Source organism: Oncorhynchus clarkii, unplaced genomic scaffold (genome assembly GCF_045791955.1).
Source record: "Oncorhynchus clarkii lewisi isolate Uvic-CL-2024 unplaced genomic scaffold, UVic_Ocla_1.0 unplaced_contig_12638_pilon_pilon, whole genome shotgun sequence".
Lineage (NCBI taxonomy): Eukaryota > Metazoa > Chordata > Actinopteri > Salmoniformes > Salmonidae > Oncorhynchus > Oncorhynchus clarkii.
In genome coordinates, this window is record NW_027261038.1 from 7296 (window position 1) to 25000 (window position 17705).

General features: G+C 46.2%; 1 protein-coding gene across 2 annotated transcripts in view; it reads left to right on the forward strand.

Annotated features, from left to right (window-relative positions):
* The first annotated feature begins 1685 nt into the window (after positions 1-1685).
* The window catches only part of LOC139403911 (mothers against decapentaplegic homolog 6-like), a 28395-nt gene continuing 12375 nt past the window's right edge, over positions 1686-17705 (forward strand). Inside the window, exons 1-3 of one of the 2 annotated variants that reach the window (XM_071147108.1) lie at positions 1686-3250; positions 4576-4632; positions 5761-5847. In XM_071147108.1, coding sequence (XP_071003209.1) covers positions 2467-3250; positions 4576-4632; positions 5761-5847 — 928 coding nt within the window. In that variant the 5' untranslated portion in view covers positions 1686-2466. The remainder of the gene's footprint in view (positions 3251-4575; positions 4633-5760; positions 5848-17705) is intronic. The other variant, XM_071147110.1, reaches the window with a different exon arrangement.

Below are 17705 nucleotides of genomic sequence, written 5' to 3' on the forward strand. Positions count from 1 at the left end.
CATAGGCTTTGGCCAACAAGTACTGGTGGAGTTAGTGCCTACAAAAAGTCACCATTACTATTGCTCTCTGTGTTGGTTGCAAGTGAGTTTAGCTGTGCAGGTGATTTTAGCGTGTATTGATGGTTTAATGAGAAATCAGCTGGTCATAATCTGGTGGCTTTCCATGGTTGCAATTGGCCCACGAGTCTTGCCAATGACTTTTAGGATGTGTGAACTAGTTACCCTCTACTGTCCTCCTAGAAAAAGTTAAGGAGTTGAATGGTACAAAATGTTAAATTAGGACGTTTCATGCTGTTAGAATGTTTCATAAACTACACTCTAGAAAAAAAGGTGATATCTAAAACCTGAAATGGTTATTTGGCTGTCCCCATAGGAGAACCCTTTGAAGAACCCTATTTGGTTCCAGGTTGAACCCTTTTAAGACCTGGAAGTATGTAGAACCAATCAGAGGTTGGGTATTCCTGAATGGGGCGGGGCTATGACTTCTTAAGTGCTACTCTGAGCTATTTCAATATATAATTGGGCAGCTATGTCATCTTAACTGCTTCTCTGAGCTATAGCAATATATAATGGAAGCTTTGCCTTAACTGCTTCTCTGAGCTATAGCAATATATAATGGAAGCTTTGCCTTAACTGCTTCTCTGAGCTATAGCAATATATAATGGAAGCTTTGCCTTAACTGCTTCTCTGAGCTATAGCAATATATAATGGAAGCTTTGCCTTAACTGCTTCTCTGAGCTATAGCAATATATAATGGAAGCTTTGCCTTAACTGCTTCTCTGAGCTATAGCAATATATAATTGGGCAGCTATGTCATCTTAACTGCTTCTCTGAGCTATAGCAATATATAATGGGAAGCTTTGCCTTCTTAACTGCTTCTCTGAGCTATAGCAATATATAATGGAAGCTTTGCCTTCTTAACTGCTTCTCTGAGCTATAGCAATATATAATGGAAGCTTTGCCTTCTTAACTGCTTCTCTGAGCTATAGCAATATATAATGGAAGCTTTGCCTTCTTAACTGCACTTGAAAAGGCATTAACCCTTTAATGAATGAACAGTGAAATACTTGAATCCTAGCAATAGTAATGATGAAAATAGCCTAAATCTAACAATGATGATAATGATAGTAATAATAATAACAACATAAAATGTGTTGAATGGTAATATGGTCCTTGTTGATTATTATGATGATTATACATATTATTGTGTTGTTTATAACTTATAAATCAATAATGGCATTTTGCATGTGTAATAAATAAGGTCACAGTGACAAAACAGGAAGTCAAATATCGACCTACAGGGCACACACTGCCAGTATCAGCTGGTTTCTCAATGACACAACTTCAAGAGAAAATCATTCTGTTCAGATTGTGCTTTTATAGAATGAAAATCAGAAATAATTCAGATTCCATACAGTATTTTACTGAATGGGCGTTTTCCTGTCATTAAATATGAAGTGTTTCCCTGAGATAAATGTGTGGATTGCTGTTTCGGTAGGTTAGTAAACATGTTCAGTGTGATACAAAGTTCGTGGGAAGAGTTGAAAGTGTGAGAGAAGAAAGGTGGATGTTGCGCCTTTAAGAGTTAAGACATTTGAAACCATGTTTGCGCAACAATCAGTGCGGCTCACAGCCGCCAAAGTGTCTAGACTGGCACATGATGGGAATCAACCAATGGCTCCAGAGCTTTCCTGGGGCCCCCGTGTGTGTACGGGCGAGTGTATCCGAAAAGAATAGCAGAGAGTGAGACTGGCAGCAAAGTAATTCAAGTTTTCATTTAAACCACTCCTGAGTCTTGAATCGGAGTAGCTACATCTGCATCCGTATGTTTGAGCAGCATAAAAACTCAATGTAAACTTTTTATTTCGGGGTTGCAAACGGATTATTCTACACTACGGTGGAAAATAACATTGGAATCTGAATGCGGCAAGGATTATTTGGGATTATTTCGTGGTGAAGCAACTCCATCGATGTGCCGTCAGAAGGATTCTCAAGCGAAGGATTTAACCAAGGCTGCTCAAAGTCCAAGACAAAAACCGAACTATTTTGCTGTCGTTTCATGTGGTAGCTATAGTGTAGTTATTGGAGGAATAATTATGGTATAGCCTATGAATTGCTGCTCGGAACATAGTTTTGGGGAATTGTGTTGCCTCTGTAAAGACAAACCGTTTTCATTGAGTTGGTAGACTATATGGTTGTAGGATATAACAGACCAGTAAATGCATGTATGTCGCATTCTGTTTTGTTGTGTAATCTCGTTACATTTGACTTTGTTTAATGCAACATACAACCGTAAATTACATTCTAATGCTGCAAGTTAGTCATAAATCTACGACCCCCGGTTGCGCATGTAGTGCGCGCCGTTTACAAAACATTAATGTTGTGCGGAGACCATAAATCAATGTGGAATCCTCACAGACCTGGACGGGAACAATACGACACATCCAAAACTGTTTAAATTGTCGTATGTTCAGGTCGAAACGCTCAGGTCTTATACGGCGACTCTGGAGAAGCCGTTTAGTCCCAGACAGAGACGGGGGAGATGGGAGAAGCAAACGAAGCGAGGAGTTTCGGGACGGTTCGTGTGGCAGTAACCCAGAAAAAATACCCAAAACGGAGCTCGGGTCGGTGACCCGTGCCTCGCCATCTCTGGGAACTTTCGACGAAGTGTGCAACACAGACCTCGCGGACAGCGCAGAGTCGGCGCCGGGGGACAATTCGGACCATGGTCAGGGGGATGCCATGTGTGTCCCCGTCCCTCATCACCGAGGCTCTCAGCCAGAACACGAGAATGACAGTAGAACGGTTACTTGCTGTTTGTTTCGAGACCGGGATCCTAGACCTCGGAGCCCCGTCATGACCCGGGGTATTCGAAACTCTAGTCCCCGCGATGGAGGTATCCTCACGGGACGGGAGGGGAATATTGGCTCGGTGGCGGAGCAAGAACTCAAGAACGTTACCTATGCTCTTTTGAAAAGACTCAAGGAGAAATCTCTGGATGCCTTGTTGGAGGCGGTGGAGTCGAAAGGAGGGATGCCCAGTGACTGTGTTCTGGTACCCCAGACGGAGCTGCGTTTAGGTGGCCACTCGACATCTCCCCCATTTCTGCTCTGTAAACTCTACCGATGGACTGACCTACACCACTCGACTCAACTCAAAGCGCTGTGCCACTGTCAAAGCTTCCGGGCATTGGACAGCAGCGAAACGGTGTGCTGTAACCCCTATCACTACAGTCTCTTGTGTGGGCCAGGTAGGACATCTGAGATTGGTTACAATCACACACTTTTACCCCCTTCTACACAAATCAAATCTGTATAAATTGAAAGGGTCTATTTTTTAGATAGGTTTACGCACAAGTGCGCATAGTGAGGCTACACGTATAGATGCTTTTCAAACGTGATAACCAAGCACTGCGTGCCAATAGCGATGCCAAAAGGGTAGGCCCACATTCTACCTGAAGTCTGGAGGATGGTGAAAGATGGGACTCATTAGAAGGCCAGGCTGCCTTAGAAATTGGCCAGGTGAAATTAAAACGCGTTATACAGTCACAAAGCCAATTAATAATAATTTAGGGTTATACTTCTCTGGAGATTAAGTGAAACATACTTGTACCCTTGAAGTTTTGTTGATGCGCATTGTTGTAAATATTTGGTTGCTTAGCCAATGCGCGGGAGTTAACATTTTCTAGCGAATTGTATGATTACAGCAACTGAATTCCAACTGTTGGAAGTGTAGCTAGTATAGTCTCCCTCAAAAACAACCCTGTACACACACTCACACAGAGCTAGAGGGAAAGGGAGAGCTTGAGTTATAATGTCTTTGCAGCAAATCTTTTCTCTGCTAAGTACTCAACAACACATTCCTTTATGTTTTAGTTCATGATATCGATTATATTCATTTGTTTAGTTTTTACGTTATCCATTTGAAGATCGCTCTGAAGTAGCGCTTTGAAAGGCTCTTTTTCCTTCCCTAGGAGGTCCCCCTCTTGCTATTTAGGTGAAGGAGTGGTGATAATATACAGTTTGCATACTGCTGGCGCCAGGCTGACTAGCTGGGTATCTCACTGACTGAGTACTCCAGCAATTACTGCCTCCACTCTTAAAGAACCCGCAGCCATTATATCCACTCCGTTCCCATGGACTGTTTCTTTGTCCCAGACAACTATTTCGACAGGTCGCCATTAGCTTTCTTGGTTTTATGTACGGAAAATGCCCTTTGACAACATGTAGCCTACTTTTCTTTTGTGTTCTTTATTTATAGCCGTTTAGTTAGGACCTGAAAACATTTTATATGTGATGTAATTACGTTTTTAGTTATGAACGGTTGGAAGTGCTTATTCAACAGAGGTGTGAAGGTCTCATCTTTTATTCTACATTCTGTCTGAATAATTGTAAGTTGATCTGCCCATTCAACCATCAACTGCTTCTTTTTTACTGACATATGCAGATTGTTGTCTGTGTTTTCCCAGTAATCCATGTTATTTATGATTTCATATAGTAACAGATTATTCTCTGATACCTAACTATGTACTTCTACGCAGTACCAAGCATCTAAGACACATATTTTGTGTTTCAGAATCACCACCACCCCCCTACTCACGACTATCTCCCTCAGATGAACACAAGCCACTGGGTAAGTCAGGAAGCAACAGTCATGCCCCCCCTCAGCAACAGTCATGCCCCCCCTCAGCAACAGTAAGCCACAGAGATATCTGCTAAATTCACAAGGGGTTTCACAGTAATGGAGTTTTGGTAGCATTTTACTTCCCAGCACAGTTTTGTTTTGTCTTTTAAAAGTAATTATATATTTATTAATATAACATTTATATAGTTGTTAAAAACTAAAAGTAATTCCATCTTGTTCCCACTTCATCCAGGCTGTATCACAACCGGCCGTGATTGTGAGGCCCATAGGGCGGCTCACAAATGGCCCAGCGTTGTCCGGGTTTGGCCGGTGTAGGCCGTCATTGTAAATAAGAATTTGTCCTTAACTGACTTGCCTAGTTAAATAAAGGTTAAATAAAAATATATACCATGGGTGCCCAAGTGGTGTAGTGGTCTAAGGCGCTGCATCTCAGTGCAGGATGTGTCACTACAGTCCCTGGTTTGATTCCAGGCTGCATCACATCCGGCCATGATTGGGAGTCCTATAGGGCAGTGCACAATTGGCCCAGTGTGGTCCGGGTTTGGCCGGTGTTTGTTCTTAACTGACTTGCCTAGTTAAATGAAAATAAATACCATTGTCTCCTGACTGGTGTAGTGGTCTAAGGCGCTGCATCTCAGTGCAAGAGACGTCACTACAGTCCCTGGTTTGATTCCAGGCTGTTTCACATCTGGCCATGATTCGGAGTCTCATAGGGCGGCGCACAATTTTCACAGAATCGTCCGGGTTTGGCCAGGGAAGGCTGTCATTGTAAATAAGAATTTATTCTTAACTGACTTGCCTAGTTAAATAAAGGTTAAAAAAATCAAAATCAAAGTTATTTTCTGTGCTGGAAAATAAAGTGTTATGCTGAAATGTAGGGTCTTTACCTCAAAGTTAGTCATGTGCCAGTACATTATTCCTGCTTTCACATGCCTTCTCCTGCTTCAAAATCATCTTGTATTCTCCTCACAACCTCTCTGTTCCTCAGAACATGGCGTTATAGTAGGACCACAACACAACGCTCTCTGGACAGTAGTTAACGCCGAAGTCTATGGTTACAATGGTTTTCCATGGAGCTCCGGATTTCACTCCCCTGTCATGTTCTGTCCTTTGCAGAACTATCAGATTCAACACTTTCAACACTGTCGTACACTGAAACTGTGGCCCCCCACTCCCCCGACGTCGCGCCAAGACTCTTCTCAGGTGAGACGCTACTGTCAACCAGCTTCCTTATTACCACGGAATGCTAGGCCAACATTAGCATTGGGGGCTATTGATTTAGCGTACAGTCCATTGATAGAAAGAGTGACATAGTTTAACACAAAATTCCCTTATTTCATTCCTTTATTGTTTGTTTGGGATGGGGTTTTATTGTTGGTTAATATAATGTTGGAATACAGTAGTAGAGTATATGATTTTACTTCACGTCTAGTTTGGTTGGTGCTGTGCTGTGCACTATTGTTTGTGGAGTTCACTCCTAACCAATCATTCTGATCACATAGGGAAGCAGCGTGTTACTGATAGAGAGATCTGATAGGGGTATGAGTACATACCCCCCCCCCTAAAGGTAAAGAGGAGTATAGAACACAGGGAGTGCCCCCCCCTCCCGTAAATGTAAAGAGGAGTATAGAACACGTGAGTAGCCCCCCCCCCCCCCCCCTAAAGGTAAAGAGGAGTATAGAACACGGGAGTAGGGCCCCCCTAAAGGTAAAGAGGAGTATAGAACACGGGAGTGCCCCCCCCCCTCCCGTAAATGTAAAGAGGAGTATAGAACACGGGAGTAGCCCCCCCCCCCCCCCCCCCCCCTAAATGTAAAGAGGAGTATAGAACACGGGAGTAGCCCCCCCCCTCTCCCGTAAATGTAAAGAGGAGTATAGAACACGGGAGTAGCCCCCCCCCCCCCCCCCTAAATGTAAAGAGGAGTATAGAACACAGGAGTAGCCCCCCCCCCCCCCCCCCCCCCCCCCCCCTCCTGTAAAGGTAAAGAGGAGTATAGAACACGGGAGTGCCCCCCCTAAAGGTAAAGAGGAGTATAGAACACGGGAGTAGCCCCCCCTCCTGTAAATGTAAAGAGGAGTGTAGAACACGGGAGTGTCCCCCCTAAAGGTAAAGAGGAGTATAGAACACGGGAGTGCCCCCCCCTAAAGGTAAAGAGGAGTATAGAACACGGGAGTGCCCCCCTCCCCCCTAAAGGTAAAGAGGAGTATTGAACACGGGAGTAGCCCCCCCCCCCCCTCCCGTAAATGTAAAGAGGAGTATAGTATGCAAGTATCAACCCGCTATGAGCCATAAATCAGGGTCAATGCGGACAAGGAGCATGGGGGCTGGAAAGTGGAAACCCAATTCCCAGAATTCCTTGTTTATGAGGTGGGGTTGCTTGTTATTTATTGGCCTTGCCAGTTGTCGACCACTGTACATGTTTTCAAGGACATGCTCATGTTATTGACAAAGAAAGTTACTCCAGGTGATAAGAAAATATAGAACCATGTTGGGAAACTGGTCTACTGTCAATACTAGAACTGGCCCACATATTGCTTTTCACTGACACATCATCAGCGACCAGACAAGCACTCACAACATAAGCAGCTGAGCTTCTTGTTGCCATCTATGGAAATGAGGTCCAGATGAGGAGACCTGACATCAGGGGTCTCCGCAATACTTCCATGATCATTTTACTCTCCTCTTTAAAAAGTCCCACAAAAAGTCACCGCAACCAGTAACATTGTATGCTGAAGCAACAGCATATTTCTGAAATTCATTTCACTCGAGTTCGCCCACGTTTCATCGCCTGCCTATGTGGATTTTGTTATCGGACATCAGTTCACCTCCAAAACTAGAAAGGGTTAACAGTTAGTCTTGAGTATGGCAGCCCAAACACACACCCCTAGCCTAAGGTATATTGGCCCCCCCATATGTATGTTTGCATAAATGGGCAAACTCTGCAGTTAATGAAGTTATCATGTTGTGCTTTACTCCCTCTGTTGAAAGCCTATTAAGACCAACCAAAGAGAGGGCCACATAATGCTCCTATTGTGAAAGTCGGATGGAGGGGGTCTCCTACAATCTAGATGCCACAGCAATGTAGCTATGTTCTCTCTCTCTCTCTCTGCCCCCCCCCCCCCTCTCTCTCTCTCTGTCTGCCCCCCCGTCTCTCTCTCTCTATCTCTCTGCCCCCCCCCCCCCCTCTCTCTCTCTCTCTCTCTGTCTGCCCCCCCCCCCCCTCTCTCTCTCTTTCTCTCTCTGCTCCCCCCCCCCCCTCTCTCTCTCTCTCTCTCTGTCTTTCGCTCTCTCTCTCCCTCCCTCCCTCCCTCCCTCCCTCTCTTTCCCTCTCCCTTCCCTTCTCTCTCACTTTTTCTCCTTCTCCCACTCTCTCCCTCTCCCACTCTCTCCCCATCCCCCTCTCCTACTCCCTCTCTCTCCCCATCCCCCTCTCTCTCCCTCTCCCCATCCCCCTCTCCCACTCCCTCTCTCTTCCCTCAAATCCCTCCATTCCTCTGGGTAATTGAGCAGTGGAAGGGGGTTGGCATTTTGTAAAGCAGAGTGGAGCAGAGCTCTGGTAAGAGGGGCTTTGGGGGGCTGGCTAGCAGGGCTGGCTGAAGCAGGAAACAGTCCCCTCTGGTTGAAACTCGAGTCCTGTTTGTTTACGCTGGGGGTCCTTGTAGTGCGGAGAGAGACCGCAGACTCACTCCATCAAACTCCCCTGCCCAGCTCGTGGGGTGTTGAAAGGTGAACTAGCGTTATGTCCAACCTATCTTGAGCCGACTGTTTGTTCATAGCCAATCAAAACAGCCCTGAAAGCCCCGCCATGAGCCCCCATAGTCGTTCAGTTAGTTAGTGTGTTGTGTGTCGTTCCCAAACTCTTTACTCCCCAAATGTTTTGTTCTCTTGTTACTGTTTACAGGAATGATGGCACATTCCCTAGCTACTGTTGCTTCTACAAACTCCAAAACTTTTAGCTTCCTTCTGAATCTGCTGAAAGTGGAGTTTTTGGGGGAGAGGGAGAGGTTAACATTTCTGATTCAAAGTGAGTGCATTCAGTCCTGTCAATCCACAATGTTGATGTTGGTTGTAATTTGTAGCAGGCACACAGAGCCAGTGACCCAGAGATAACTAAGGGATGGCTTCTCCTATTGTTGGCCAGGAGAGTTGAGTGGAAATGGAAAGATCAATTTACCAAAGGTCGTCTGTGTGGTCCCTTCACTGCCCCGCCCCCCAGGCTGGATCAAATGACAGGAGGGGGAATAAGGAAGGAGTGCAGCAGGCACACAAATGTTTTCATTCCTCAACGTTTAAAGGTCAAATGAAATCAACCTATTCAGAACTTCTTCTTTTTTAAATTCAGCCTCAGTTTAGTTTATCTGTATGGATTAGATTATTGTGAAATCATTTCTCTTTATACTTTACAAATGATCAGTTCAGACTACATTCACAAAAGGTTGTGATTTAAGGTGTAAAAAAAAGAATGGTTGCATTTGGTTGAATAATCTATGATCTCTTCTCTTTATTCATCTTAAAACAGTTGTTGTGAAGGCCTTGGAGCAGACAGGGTGTGGTGCATACATTCTACACAGACCTTTATCATTCCATCACGTAACCTGAAAACACACGACAAAATGTCCCTTGCTTTACAAATATAAATGTCAACTGGAAGCTTTTAGGGCTTTTAGGGGGCCAGCTAGCGAGCGAGCTATCTCTACCTTCGGTCTAAGGTCTGTAAATAACACAGGGGTAGACCGCGTGTCACAGGCCTGTTTGTCGTTAAGGCCTCATTCATGGGAAAGCCAGGGCAATGCCTTGTGTGAGACGCTCAGGAATGTCTGTCTGAATGACTTGGTGGAGATAACATCGGCGCTGAGGACTCTCATAGGGGTTCTACCAGGACACAGGCTAACTCAGCACTCTACACAAGAACACTATCAAGGAAGAGATCTATTGAACTTGATGTGGAGACTAGAGGCATAAGCAAAGCATACCAGCTCAACCCTTTTTCCTACCGAAGGTAATGGGGGACCATGTAAGATCAGGCAGATTATCAGGGTAGGACCGTTTGATGTTGATTCACTAAGGTAACTATATTTGTTGCGTGTTGCTTCTTCAAAGTGTAAGAGCGTAAAAGAGAGATTCCTTTGCTGGTGGTATTGCATTGAGAGATAACGTGTCTAACTAGCTACATCTAAAAATGAACTGGCTTCCTCTCCTTGCCTCCTCTCTATATTATCCACTGACCTACACAAAGCCCAGATAGTTCAAGGTAATTATGCTGCATGAGCTTCCCGTACTGTTCTGACCTATCCTGGATCCTATCCTGGATCCAAGCTAGCTGCTTTACAGTAATGAGACTGGGTATGAGTTGCACTCTAGTCTTGAGGTTAGGTGAGTGGACCCACTTCCTCTTTGCCCACCCTCCCAAATCATATTTTTTGCGGCTTGTTGGTTTAAGCGGTGCGAGGAGGAATCAGTCAAACAACATCCTGCTTCAGAGCCCCTGTCTGCTCTTGTAGCCTCGCCAGGCCATGAATTGGCCCTTTGACTGTGGGGGCACGGCACTGGAATGCTGGGAAGAGAAGAGGGGGGGCCAGAGTGTTTCAGAAACAAGGAGAGGATGGTGGGGAGGAGGGGGTGGTCGAGAGTTACAGGTGATACGTGTTCGAACGTATCGCCGTCAGGACGAGGTTTTGTAGAAATCCGTGTGTGTGTTTTCTATGCTGTGACTGACGCGCTACATTCTCAGCTACATTTCCAGCCACACCAGGGCTGCACAATTCAAGTCTTTAAAGCCCATAGTCTGGTTTTAGCTGCCACTTAATGGATCCATACCTGAACTCCCTGGTATCAATTAATCTCTGATTAGAAGTCAAAGATGAAAATGTACTACTACATACTAAAACCAGCATACTAAAGTGTCTGGGACCCTCGAGGGTCCCTACAGAAACATTATTCTTCCCATCCCAGGGTTCTCTGTTTGACCTGAAGCGATAGCGTTGTCCCTTTGACCTGAAGCGATAGCGTTGTCCCTTTGACCTGAAGCGATAGCGTTGTCCCTTTGACCTGAAGCGATAGCTTTGCCCCTTTGACCTGAAGCAATAGCGTTGTCCCTTTGACCTGAAGCGATAGCTTTGCCCCTTTGACCTGAAGCGATAGCTTTGCCCCTTTGATCTGAAGCGATAGCTTTGCCCCTTTGACCTGAAGCGATAGCTTTGCCCCTTTGACCTGAAGCGATAGCGTTGTCCCTTTGACCTGAAGCGATAGCTTTGTCTCTTTGACCTGAAGCGATAGCTTTGCCCCTTTGACCTGAAGCGATAGCGTTGTCCCTTTGACCTGAAGCGATAGCGTTGTCCCTTTGACCTGAAGCGATAGCTTTGCCCCTTTGACCGGAAGCGATAGCTTTGCCCCTTTGACCTGAAGCGATAGCTTTGTCTCTTTGACCTGAAGCGATAGCGTTGTCCCTTTGACCTGAAGCGATAGCTTTGTCTCTTTGACCTGAAGCGATATCTTTGCCCCTTTGACCTGAAGCGATAGCGTTGTCCCTTTGACCTGAAGCGATAGCGTTGTCCCTTTGACCTGAAGCGATAGCTTTGCCCCTTTGACCGGAAGCGATAGCTTTGCCCCTTTGACCTGAAGCGATAGCTTTGCCCCTTTGACCGGAAGCGATAGCTTTGCCCCTTTGACCTGAAGCGATAGCTTTGTCTCTTTGACCTGAAGCGATAGCTTTGTCTCTTTGACCTGAAGCGATAGCTTTGCCCCTTTGACCTGAAGCGATAGCGTTGTCCCTTTGACCTGAAGCGATAGCTTTGCCCCTTTGACCTGAAGCGATAGCGTTGTCCCTTTGACCTGAAGCGATAGCTTTGTCTCTTTTGACCTGAAGCGATAGCTTTGCCCCTTTGACCTGAAGCGATAGCGTTGTCCCTTTGACCTGAAGCGATAGCTTTGTCTCTTTGACCTGAAGCGATAGCGTTGTCCCTTTGACCTGAAGCGATAGCGTTGTCCCTTTGACCTGAAGCGATAGCGTTGTCCCTTTGACCTGAAGCGATAGCTTTGCCCCTTTGACCTGAAGCAATAGCGTTGTCCCTTTGACCTGAAGCGATAGCTTTGCCCCTTTGACCTGAAGCGATAGCTTTGCCCCTTTGACCTGAAGCGATAGCGTTGTCCCTTTGACCTGAAGCGATAGCTTTGTCTCTTTGACCTGAAGCGATAGCTTTGCCCCTTTGACCTGAAGCGATAGCGTTGTCCCTTTGACCTGAAGCGATAGCGTTGTCCCTTTGACCTGAAGCGATAGCTTTGCCCCTTTGACCGGAAGCGATAGCTTTGCCCCTTTGACCTGAAGCGATAGCTTTGTCTCTTTGACCTGAAGCGATAGCGTTGTCCCTTTGACCTGAAGCGATAGCTTTGTCTCTTTGACCTGAAGCGATAGCTTTGTCTCTTTGACCTGAAGCGATAGCTTTGCCCCTTTGACCTGAAGCGATAGCGTTGTCCCTTTGACCTGAAGCGATAGCGTTGTCCCTTTGACCTGAAGCGATAGCTTTGCCCCTTTGACCGGAAGCGATAGCTTTGCCCCTTTGACCTGAAGCGATAGCTTTGTCTCTTTGACCTGAAGCGATAGCTTTGTCTCTTTGACCTGAAGCGATAGCTTTGCCCCTTTGACCTGAAGCGATAGCGTTGTCCCTTTGACCTGAAGCGATAGCTTTGCCCCTTTGACCTGAAGCGATAGCGTTGTCTTTTTGAATTGAAGCGATAGCTTTGTTTCTTTTGACCTGAAGCGATAGCTTTGCCCCTTTGACCTGAAGCGATAGCGTTGTCCCTTTGACCTGAAGCGATAGCTTTGTATCTTTGACCTGAAGCGATAGCTTTGTCTCTTTGACCTGAAGCGATAGCTTTGTCTCTTTGACCTGAAGCGATAGCTTTGTCTCTTTGACCTGAAGCGATAGCTTTGTCTCTTTGACCTGAAGCGATAGCTTTGTCTCTTTGACCTGAAGTGATAGCGGGGTCCCTTTGACCTGAAGTGATAGCGGGGTCCCTTTGACCTGAAGCGATAGCGTTGTCCCTTTGACCTGAAGCGATAGCGGGGTCCCTTTGACCTGAAGCGATAGCGTGGTCCCTGGCATGCGTACAACACTTCCTCTTATGCATGACTGAGACACATTAGAGTATGGAATTCAACATTAAGAGCTGGTCCATTAACCACTTGCCATTTCCTCAAATATTTTCCATGGCGGCTCTTTTTCACTGGGAGCACATAGGTCCAGAGCTAGCAGCAGAGCTCTGGCTCACTGCTGCTTTCCACTACCTTTAGACTAGCGCCACTACAGGGGGTCTTTACAACTGGAAGCAGATGCCTTTCACTCTTCAAACGCTGATTTAAAAGGATTTGATAGGTGAAAGCAGTATGGCTGAAATCTATCCAGTCCTTTTACCTAGCAGTGGTCCAAGAAATGTTACCTTTTTTTTAACTAGGCAAGTCAGTCAAGAAACAAATTATTATTTACAATGATGGCCTACCGGGAACAGTGGTTTATAACTGCCTTGTTCAGAACAACTGATCATTACCTTGTCAGCTCAGGGATTCAATCCAGCATCCTTCCGGTAACTGGCCCAACACTCTAACCACCAGGCTACCTGCCGCCCTGAAGATGGTGAGGAAAGGAAGCCATTTTAGATTGGTCACAGCATATAGATGTGTCCACCTTTATGATGTCATGTCATTCTATGAACAACCTGCCAGACAGACTTCCATTGGTAGTGATTCTCAGTGTTTCCAAGCGACCGTTTGGCATTTGCTGTTTTTTTGTCGAAGAAGCACATTGGTGAATTTCACAAAGCAATGGAAAAACAGTTAAAAACTTGATTAAAAACCCGCAATGGTGAGCTTGTGAAATCGCCTGTAAGACCTCTCCTCTCCAGTGTAGTGTAGGAAGTCTGGAAGCTACATGCCTGTAGAACACAGACCTCTCCTCTCCAGTGTAGTGTAGGAAGTCTGGAAGCTACAAGACAATTAGTGAGTTTTGAGGTCAACAGACAGGAAGTGGGGATCCTGGTTTGGTGTGTCATGTTGCATTTAGTTCTCTATCTCTCATGTTTTCTCCATTTCTCTGTATGTTACTACTAGAGGTCGACCGATTAATCGGAATAGCCGATTAATTAGGGCCGATTACACGTTTTCAGAACAATCGGAAATCTGTATTTTGGACACCGATTTGGCTGATTTAAATAAATAAAAATGTACACCTTTATTTAATATTTATTTAACTAGGCAAGTCAGTTAAGAACACATTCTTATTTTCAATGACGGCCTAGGAACAGTGGGTTAACTGCCTCGTTCAGGGGCAGAACGACAGATTTTCACCTTGTCAGCTCAATCTTGCAACCTTACAGTTAACTAGTCCAACACTCTAACCACCTGCCTCTCATTGCACTCCACGAGGAGACTGCCTGTTACGCGAATGCAGTAAGCCAAGGTACGTTGCTAGCTAGCATTAAACTTATCTTACAAAAAACAATCAATCAATCATAATCACTAGTTAACTACACATGGTTGATGATATTACTAGTTTATCTAGCTTGTCCTGCGTTGCATATAATCGATGCGGTGCGTATTGTTGCTCCAACGTATACCTAACCATGAACATCAATGCCTTTCTTAAAATCAATACACAGAAGTATATATTTTTAAACATGCATATTTAGCTAAAATAAATCCAGGTTAACAGGCAAAATTAACCAGGTGAAATTGTGTCACTTCTCTTGCGTTCATTTTACGCAGAGTCAGTGTATATGCAACAGTTTGGGCCACCCAATTTGCCAGAATTTTACGTAATTATGACATAACATTGAAGGTTGTGCAATGTAACAGCAATATTTAGACTTATGGATGCCACCCGTTAGATAAAATACGGAACGTTCCGTATTTCACTGAAAGTCGAGATGATAGTTTCCGGATTTGACCATAATAATGACCCAAGGCACGTATTTGTGTGTGTTATCATGTTATAATTAAGTCTATGATTTGACAGGGCAGTCTGACTGAGCGATGTAGGCAGCAGCAGGCTCGTAAGCATTCAATCAAACAGCACTTCACTGCGTTTGCCATTAGCTGTTTATGACTTCAAGTCTATCAACTCCCGAGATGAGGCTGCTGTAACCAATGTGAAATGGCTAGCTAGTTAGCGGGGTGCGCGCTAATAACGTTTCAAACGTTACTCGCTCTGAGAGTTGGAGTAGTTATACCCCTTGCCCTGCATGGGTAACGCTGCTTCGAGAGTGGCTGTTGTCGATGTGTTCCTGGTTCGAGCCCAGGTAGGAGCGAGGAGAGGGATGGAAGTTATACTGTAGCACTGGCAATACTAAAGTGCCTATAAGAACATCCAATAGTCAAAGGTTAATGAAATACAGATGGTATAGAGAGAAATAGTCCTATAATTCCTATATTAACTACAACCTAAAACTTCTTACCTGGGAATATTGAAGACTCATGTTAAAAGGAACCACCAGCTTTCATATGTTCTCATGTTCTGAGCAAGGAACTGAAACGTTAGCTTTCTTACATGGCACATGTAAAAAACTCTCTCTCTCTCTCTCTCTCTCTCTCTCTCTCTCTCTCTCCTTCTCTCTCCATTTCTCTGTACGTTACTACCCTTACTCAGTCTCGCTCTCTCTCTCTCTCTCTCTCTCTCTCTCTCCCTCTCTCTCTCTCCCCTCTCTCTCTCTCTCTCTCTCTCTCTCTCTCCCCCTCTCTCTATCTCTCTCTCTCTCTGTCTCTCTCTCTACCACCTTCTCTCTTTTCCCCTCTCTCTCTCTCCCCCTCTCTCTCTCTCCCTCTCTCTCTCTCCCCCTCTCTCGCTCTCTCTCCCCCTCTCTCTCTCTCTCTCGCTCTCTCTCTCTCTCTCTCTGTCTCTCTCTCTCTGTCTCCCTCCTTCTCTCTCTCCCCTCTCTCTCTCTCTCTCTCCCTCTCTCTCTCTCTGTCTCCCTCCTTCTCTCTCCCGCTCTCCTCCCTCCATGTAGTCAGGCTGTCGCAATTTAAAATACGGTTTAAATTACAGGACTGGCTGTGGCTTTCCATCGTTCCGTCAGAGTTTTTGCCAACTCGCAATTTGCCTAATGGAAGCCTGCCATGCTGTTGAACCTAAAGATTATTTGCAGATGTTGACAGGCAATGACTTTATGAAATGTTGGAAATTGTCGCGTGTGCTTTTTGCAGGAACGGTTGGTTAAGTTCGGTTTGTTTGAGAGAAGTTCTGTTTGCCTTGTTTAAGGAAATACTAGCTCGCCGTGTTGTTGTTGAGTTGACTGTGTGTGTTTGCGCCCTAGAGACATACGGGGCGGTGTGTGTGTGTTTGTGTGTGTCTGCTTATGCGTGTGATTGCTTTCGTCAGTGTGTGTGTGTGTTCCTGCGCTGCATGATGTGATGGAAAGAGGCTACTTGAGACATCACGCTGACAGGAGCCATTTTTCTCGTGCCTGGGCCAGATGGATAGGTGGGTGTAGGAGTTTCTTATGCCTGGGCCAGATGGATAGGTGGGTGTAGGAGTTTATCATGCCTTGGCCAGATGGATAGGTGGGTGTAGGAGTTTCTCATGCCTGAGCCAGATGGATAGGTGGGTGTAGGAGTTTCTCATGCCTGGGCCAGATGGATAGGTGGGTGTAGGAGTTTCTCATGCCTTGGCCAGATGGATAGGTGGGTGTAGGAGTTTCTCATGCCTGGGCCAGATAGATAGGTGGGTGTAGGAGTTTCTCATGCCTGGGCCAGATGGATAGGTGGGTGTAGGAGTTTCTCATGCCTGGGCCAGATGGATAGGTGGGTGTAGGAGTTTCTCATGCCTGGGCCAGATGGATAGGTGGGTGTAGGAGTTTCTCATGCCTGGGCCAGATGGATAGGTGGGTGTAGGAGTTTCTCATGCCGTGGCCAGATGGATAGGTGGGTGTAGGAGTTTATCATGCCTTGGCCAGATGGATAGGTGGGTGTAGGAGTTTCTCATGCCTGAGCCAGATGGATAGGTGGGTGTAGGAGTTTCTCATGCCTGGGCCAGATGGATAGGTGGGTGTAGGAGTTTCTCATGCCTTGGCCAGATGGATAGGTGGGTGTAGGAGTTTCTCATGCCTGGGCCAGATAGATAGGTGGGTGTAGGAGTTTCTCATGCCTGGGCCAGATGGATAGGTGGGTGTAGGAGTTTCTCATGCCTGGGCCAGATGGATAGGTGGGTGTAGGAGTTTCTCATGCCTGGGCCAGATGGATAGGTGGGTGTAGGAGTTTCTCATGCCTGGGCCAGATGGATAGGTGGGTGTAGGAGTTTCTCATGCCTGGGCCAGATGGATAGGTGGGTATAGTAGTTAAACAGAGGCTCCTCTCCTCACCACAGCTCCATTCATCTCTGACTGTAACTTACTGTGACACCCAGAGCTTTCAATGAAGGTCGTGTCTCCAAGTGATTCATCTGAAACCACATTCATTAGTGAGCCTCATGGACTATCCTGTAAAGTCGTACTTGACCAAATGATACTGCACCGACATTCATACAGTATCTTGTCTGTGTCCAGCTCGTTAATAATCGGCCAAACGAAAGATAAACAGTCAGGGAACATTGGGAATTCCCCGAAACGATGACTAGAGGACTATGTTTGGCGGCGAGGAAATAATACCCATTTTCAGTGCGGCCCTCCAGACCTTGTTGAAGGCCAAATGCTGCCCCCGGGGCAAAATGAGTTTGACACCCCTGCTTTAGAGGTTGTTTCTGGACAGGCCCTTACTTTCGTTTTGAGTCTAACTGAAAACCATGTGAGAGGGACTGTGAGATGTCCGACCCCTCCCCTTAACTGACCAGAGTAGGACGTGTTAGGGAAGGGGGCTTGTCCAGGAATGTGTAGGGTCTCAGCCTGTCCCCCTGCCCAACCCCCCTGGCCCTCAGCCTGTCCCCCTGCCCTGGCCCCCTGCCCAACCCCCCTGGCCTTCAGCCTGTCCCCCTGCTCAACCCCCCTGGCCCTCAGCCTGTCCCCCTGCCCAACCCCCCTGGCCCTCAGCCTGTCACCCTGCTCAACCCCCGTGGCCCTCAGCCTGTCCTCCTGCTCAACCC